Below are 6,460 nucleotides of genomic sequence, written 5' to 3'. Positions count from 1 at the left end.
CCTCGTCTTTCCTTTTTAATTTGCCATTATCTCAAATGGCAAGAATCGCGGGGATTGTGAAAATGTCTCGGGTTGCCAACTAGTATGTGACGTGTTTTCTAGTTCTAATTTATCGCTCTCTCCGTCTTTTCCTTTTTTTTTATATACAGATGCATATGGATGGAGACTTGGCACTCTCCGGCTTCCTTGGGCAAGCTTTCTCTCGCGTCTTCACAAATTGTTGAGTTGGGTGAGTTCGAGTTCTCAGTGTGGTAGATCAGGAAGGAAGGAGTACGGAGAGAGAGATGGGGATGCATGTGAAGGTTGTGGCGTTGCTGCTGGTGCTGGCGGCCATGAGCAGCAGCTTCTTGTTCGCTGATGCTGCTTTCCATGCTCGCGTTTTCAAAGTTGGAGGGCAAGATGGTTGGGTGGTGTCACCCTCTGAGCCCTTGAACCGTTGGTCTGACAGGCAAAGGTTTCACAAGTTCGATCGTCTATGTGAGTCCCTCTCTACTGCCATTTTCTTTTTGAACTGCTGTTTCTGTTGACACCCATTACTCTTTGGATGATTTTTCGTTTAATTGAACTCGTTTTTATTTATATCTCTCTCTCTCTCTACAATATGTATAAGATATATATTTGTTAATATGAGAAGAACATATGAAGACGGAATTCCAAACTTCAAATTTAGTATAGTTTTAGTCTTTTAGGCATATGTATAATGAAGTAGAGAGAGAACTACAGATGCACTTGAGTTACATTCTTCGGTGCCTTTTTTCTGCGTTGAACTACAAAGAGGTAGTTTCGTCGATGGGGGTCTGAAAAGTAAGGTAAAAATATCATCTTTTTTGCGCATGTAGATGCAAATGACTCAATTTGAGTCTATTCCTAAGTTTCAGGACGTACCCAGTTGTCATCTTCAGGTCCTTGTGCGTGTCGCCCAGGGAGAGAGAGAGATAAAGAGAGAGATGCTATCTTTGTACGTATCTCTACTTACCTCACTGAGAGAGCGGGTATCTTTTGTACATATTATATCCCTAATAAGCTATTTAAGAGAGAGAGAGAGTAAATATTGTGACAGCACCACTGCCTTTCATTGTAATTAATTTACTGTAATTGACAAGACCAGAGAGGATATCTTCTACGCATCTCTAGTTACCTCATCGAGAGAAAGGAGTATCTTTGTACATATATATCATAAAGATATTCCCACTAGGTAATAAGAGATACTTTCTGTACCTAATAGAGAGATAGAGAGAGTGGGAATATCTTTATACGTATCTCTTATTACCTAGTGGTGGGAGAGTTAAAGTAACGGAGAGAGAGTATGTATTATTCGTATGTATTTCTAATTACATAACTGACTCTTATTCGATTTATTAAAGCTTGGTTTGTTTGCTATTTGTTTAATTAGTTCTAAGCAATAGCTTGTTTGTCCCATTGGAAATTTTATGGCCTTTGGCTCTTGCTTCCAAAACACCAGTCAAATCTCTCTACCACGTTGCATGTGCCATGCACTTATGTCCTTCTTTCTTGACATTTTGCATCTTAGTTGATCGCTTCTATACGTGCCATTGATGCACCAGGTTCTCCTACTTACTCATGTTTCTCAAATCCATCGTTCTCGTTTGGCTTGCGACTCGATTTCGTGGACTGTCCGCCAAAGTCATGATTTGTACACTAGTTTCCGATCTTAATTCGTGTTTTCCGTTGTTCTTTTTCGTGTTTTCTGTTGTACGTTTCAGATTTCAAATACAAAGCCGGCGAAGACTCTGTTCTGTTGGTGAGCAAGGAGGCCTATGAGAACTGCAACAGGACCAACCCGGTCAACTCCTTCACAGACGGCAATACTTCCATCGAGTTGCCCCACTCTGGGCCTCTCTATTTCATCAGCGGTGAACTGGGCCACTGTGAGAAGGGCCAGAAGCTCATAATCCGGGTTCTTGCCGACCGGAGTCACGCGCCCTCCTCCCAACCTCCTGTCCTGCCTCCGGCCATCTCTCCGAGCCAACCTCCGAAGGCACCCACCCATGCTCCCACTCCACACCACCATCCAGGCAAGGCTCCAACTGCACCACCACCCAGCAGCCCATCGAGTCCCCAGGCTGCTCCGCCGGCCGTGCCAGTCCCACCCCCGGCCGTGCCAGGAGAAGTCCCCGCACCATTTCCTCACGTAGCGGCGCCGGCCCCTGCTCCGTCCGGTGGACCTCTCTCCGCTAGGTTCGGTGTTGCGGGCTTGGTGGCCATGGTGATTGGATGGATGGTCATGGTTTGAAGGAATCTCTAAAATTAGGGGGATATATAACCTTATTATCGTCGGATTTTATCGTCGATTTATCTTTTTTTTTTTAATCGGGAGGTACATGGATGTTTTGAACTTTTGGTTGGGGATTGGTCAGATGTTTCTATGCATCTTGAATCCCCATTTCTTTTAGTTGGTGAATTACTGTTGAACTGATTCTTAGGTTGGAGTTCTCTAGTGTGTGGTCTCTTTTATTAATGTATGAACTGATTCGTAATATGGAGTTCTCTAGTGTGTCATGTCCTCTTGTTGCTTGTTGCATGTGAATCTGACTCTCTCTCTCTCTCTCTCTCTCTCTCTCTCTCTCTCTCTCTACTTGTGCATCTATGTGGAGTTTGTTTTGACATATAAGTTGGTGGATTGTTTACATACTTATTTTAGTTGATTCAAGTGAAATTTAAAAAAGAATTCATTTTTCATACATCTTCAATCCCCATTGCTTATATAGTGTTTCTGGAAATTTTCCTTGTAACTGCTATAACTTTTTAAGAATAAGCTACGAAATCCTGTTGTTATCTTTCTCTGATTTGTTTGCGCCAATGTGGGACGAACATTTTGTGTTTATTTTCTCATTTTTGTTCAGAAATATGTGAAAAGAGTTTGTTTGGTGCACGTGCTTCTTTTGCTTGGTTTCTTCTCTTGACTTTAACAAATTTCATAAAAAAGGCAGGCTATTTTTCTGTGCATCTGCTTCGAAGACTGTCACGCAGAAATGGTCGACTTTAAAAACTGAAAGCGATCCGTAGTGGCGGACCTATTTTTTCTTTTCCTCCTTTTCATCTGCTCATACTGCTAGTTTTTGATATTCTGTCATTCTTCTTTTCATCTTCTCGTACTTGTAATAATTTTACTTGGCATTTGCAATATCCCCGAAGGATTGATTGAACTGCTTCTACGATATTTGCATACTCTTCACTCGGAGTTGGATTCAGAATATGATTGATGCAAAATAAGAAAACGGATGGATTGGTAGAGTAGAGGAAACAATGTGGTAATGATGCCGCAAAAGTGTAAACAATGTCAGCTATTTACTAATGAAGCTGGTTATATTCATAGGTATGGTGCACATTTGCATTGTACACAGGTTTCTGCGCACTTGCATTGTACATATACTCACAAAAGTGGGTGAGGGGTACAGTTGACGTGCCCTGAAAGCTGTGTACCATGCACAGCCATGCACGTAATTCCCTCTCATTTACTACTCCTCGCCTCTCATATTTTTCATTAACTCTAGGATAGGGTCCGGAGCCATGAAGCTATTGTACTTTCATCTTGGTACCTCGCTCCAGACCATTTGTCCGCACATTTTCATATTTAGTATCAATGGAAATTGAATTGACTACTCAATTTTTTTTGTTTCATCAGTCCAACCAACTATGTTGTATCCGTTGAGGCAATTTTAAGTTAATGGGGGCAGTTTTGATTTGTCATTGATTGAGCAAGAAACTGATGTAATATGCAAACAGTTCAAATATATATCTTACCCCTTTTTATGCCTTCTACTCACTGTGGAAGTTGTATTACTTTTACAATCCAGCAATGGCAGGACTAAGGGTTGCATATTAACTCCCATTTATCTTTTTTTTTTTGGACATTTTTTGGAGTAATTGCTTGGCTTGGTTGAAAATTTTGGTAATTATTGACCTCAAAAACCTTCTGCAGTAAATTAGGTGGGATTAAGTGTAGCATGCACCCTTACATAGACTACAACAGTAATCGAACCTCTTCAAGTAACATGGTAACCATATTATTGTAAAACAACACAAGTGTATATTGGTGTTCTAGCTAGTGTCATAATGCCTCATTTTTAGAAGTTTAGTCTTGTATCTAAGATTGTGATGAACCTTAAGGAACTATGGTTACTTAAGTTACTGGTTCTCATGTTCTTAGTCTTTTTGAGGTTGGAACCAAAGCTAGTCGAATGCAAGTAACACCAAATAGAGAGCCTGAACCTGGTGAGGGAATAAGCCCAGTTATTACAATGGCATTGATGTTGATCCAACATTAAGGATGTGTGTACCTAAAGGAGATAGTAATGCCTCATTTCAAAAATTTTAATCTCGTCCCTAAGATTGTGATGAATCTTAGAGAACTTATAAGAGAGTTACCTAAGAGATTGATTGTTTTCATTTCTAGTGTTTTTGTAGCTGAAACCAAAGCTGTGAGTATGAGACTCTGAACATAGTGAGGGAGTGGGTCAGGTAGTTATAGGTGTACCATGATCAACAAGAAGCAAAACACTTGCCACAAAATGTGTGAGTGTGAGGGAGGTTTAAATCCTGGAGTAGTAGCTTTCATATCTCAGTGTGCTTATCTTAGAGAACTTATAAGAGAGTACCTAAGTGATTGATTGTTTTCATTTCTAGTGTTTTTGAAGCTGAAACCAAAGTTGTAAGTCTGAGACTCTAAACATAGTGAGGGAGTGGGCCCGGTAGTTATAGGTGTACCATGATCAACGAGGGGTCATTTATGCATAGTCATTCCAGGTCCGCGAAGCAAAACACTTGCCACAAAATGTGTGAGTGTGAGGGAGGTTCAAATCCTGGAGAGGTAGTTGTCATGTCTCTGTGTGCTTCTCCTCTAAACCATAAACCATAATTCGTCTTGAGATGGTATTTACTTTTTTGGATATTCACATATTCGGATTCGAATACGAATAAAGAAGAGTCATATTTGAATCTGAATCCAATTTTATATTCATATTCGAATCTAAATCTGAATTTTGAACCGGATTTTGCCAACAAAATGTAATAGCATTAGATACATGATATTTGTCTAAAAATGAATCTGATCCGAATTCATTTCCATATCTTTTTTTTTATCAGTTCGGTCAGACAGCCAATTCAAATCGGATATAGGGGGGGGGGGGGGGGGGGTTAAATGTTTTGCATTAAGATCACTAATACTCTCTCTCTCTCTCTCTCTTGTGGCTTTAATTTGCATGGGACGTTCGTGAAGTCCAGCAACAGTTTTTAATTTTAATATTCCTCGTCACAAGCAATGTTAGTGTAGCTGGTCCTTGATTTGAACATAATTATAGCTTCATGTGATTTTGCATCTATATTTGACTACGGTCACATGTACAAGTTGGATCCTATGCTAGGGGACTTCATTTGAAAGAATTCCACCTTATTTCAACTACAAATTAATCTACTTTACATTACCTTAATCTATTAGATAGAACTTGGTAATGCTAAAGTTTGATGCCACCTAGCCAAGGAAATCACAGTGGTGGGTATTAATTGCGGAGCCTGGCTAAATGTTAAACATGCTCAGCCCTTAGGCAGGTCTGTCCCCTTGAGGTCTCCATCTTCTAAGAAGGAAAAAAAAAAAACTGGAGCCTTGGTTTGAAAAATATGAAATTTAAACTTCAAAGTTACCAAATGGAAGATGGCATGCTAAAGGAGAAAAATCAAGAGTAAGTTATTTCAAAGTTGGAGACAACCAAGAGACTGTATATAATTTTGAGAGCTGCACTTGATCCTACGATAAGATGAATCGAATGCAGAATAATTAAAGTTAATTTTGTGGTAGGATGGGTCCTAAGAGGTTGGCATTAGGAACAATATGTAAGTGTTCCATGAATCTACCTCAAAATTGTGGTAGATTCATCAGTCACTTGTTCAAGTGCTCCAAGAATCTACTCTAATTTGGAAACAAATGTCTCAGGAATCTAATCGAATTTTGGAGCAGATTCATGGAACATTCACACTTTGTTCCTAGTGCCAAACAGCCCCTCAAATTTGTACTAATTAAAGGAAATGAATGATTTGGTAGGTGATGGTAAGAAGCATGCTTCCCTCCAAGCATTCTCTGAGAAGGATAAATAAGATGCTAAACACTAAGTCAAAAGTTGCGTTCATGGCTCACATAAGATCTTTTAGTGATTTTATCAACAACTACTTGTGAGACCTTTCAGTTGATGTTATCCTAAAAGCCATTTTCATATCTAAATATAGTGTTGTCCTACTAAGGCACAGCTGTTGGGGTTTATCTCACACCCATTATAAGTATTTGGATGACTGAGAAACCGCGTTCGCTTTTCGTATGAAAACTAGTACTTTCAAGCAAATTTGACAAGAAAATCAGGTTCTTATCTTGAGTTCAGCATCAACTAAACAAACCTCAATTTCTATTACATCACCCAAAAAGCCAACTCATTAGAATATGACAATGTTG

At 39.6% G+C, this 6,460-nt stretch overlaps 1 protein-coding gene across 1 annotated transcript; it reads left to right on the top strand.

Moving 5' to 3' along the window:
* Positions 1–200: 200 nt before the first annotated feature.
* LOC116261157 (early nodulin-like protein 1) lies at positions 201–2,505 on the top strand. The gene is made up of 2 exons (XM_031639790.2): positions 201–477; positions 1,725–2,505. Exons 1-2 carry the CDS (start codon positions 285–287, stop codon positions 2,252–2,254), a joined length of 723 nt encoding a protein of 240 aa, XP_031495650.1. The 5' UTR covers positions 201–284; the 3' UTR covers positions 2,255–2,505.
* Positions 2,506–6,460: the final 3,955 nt, after the last annotated feature.

The sequence above is a fragment of the Nymphaea colorata genome, chromosome 9, assembly GCF_008831285.2.
Source record: "Nymphaea colorata isolate Beijing-Zhang1983 chromosome 9, ASM883128v2, whole genome shotgun sequence".
NCBI classification, from domain to species: Eukaryota; Viridiplantae; Streptophyta; class Magnoliopsida; order Nymphaeales; family Nymphaeaceae; genus Nymphaea; species Nymphaea colorata.
The sequence above is the reverse complement of the archived record's forward strand: the minus strand, read 5'-3'. Positions and strand labels throughout refer to the sequence as shown.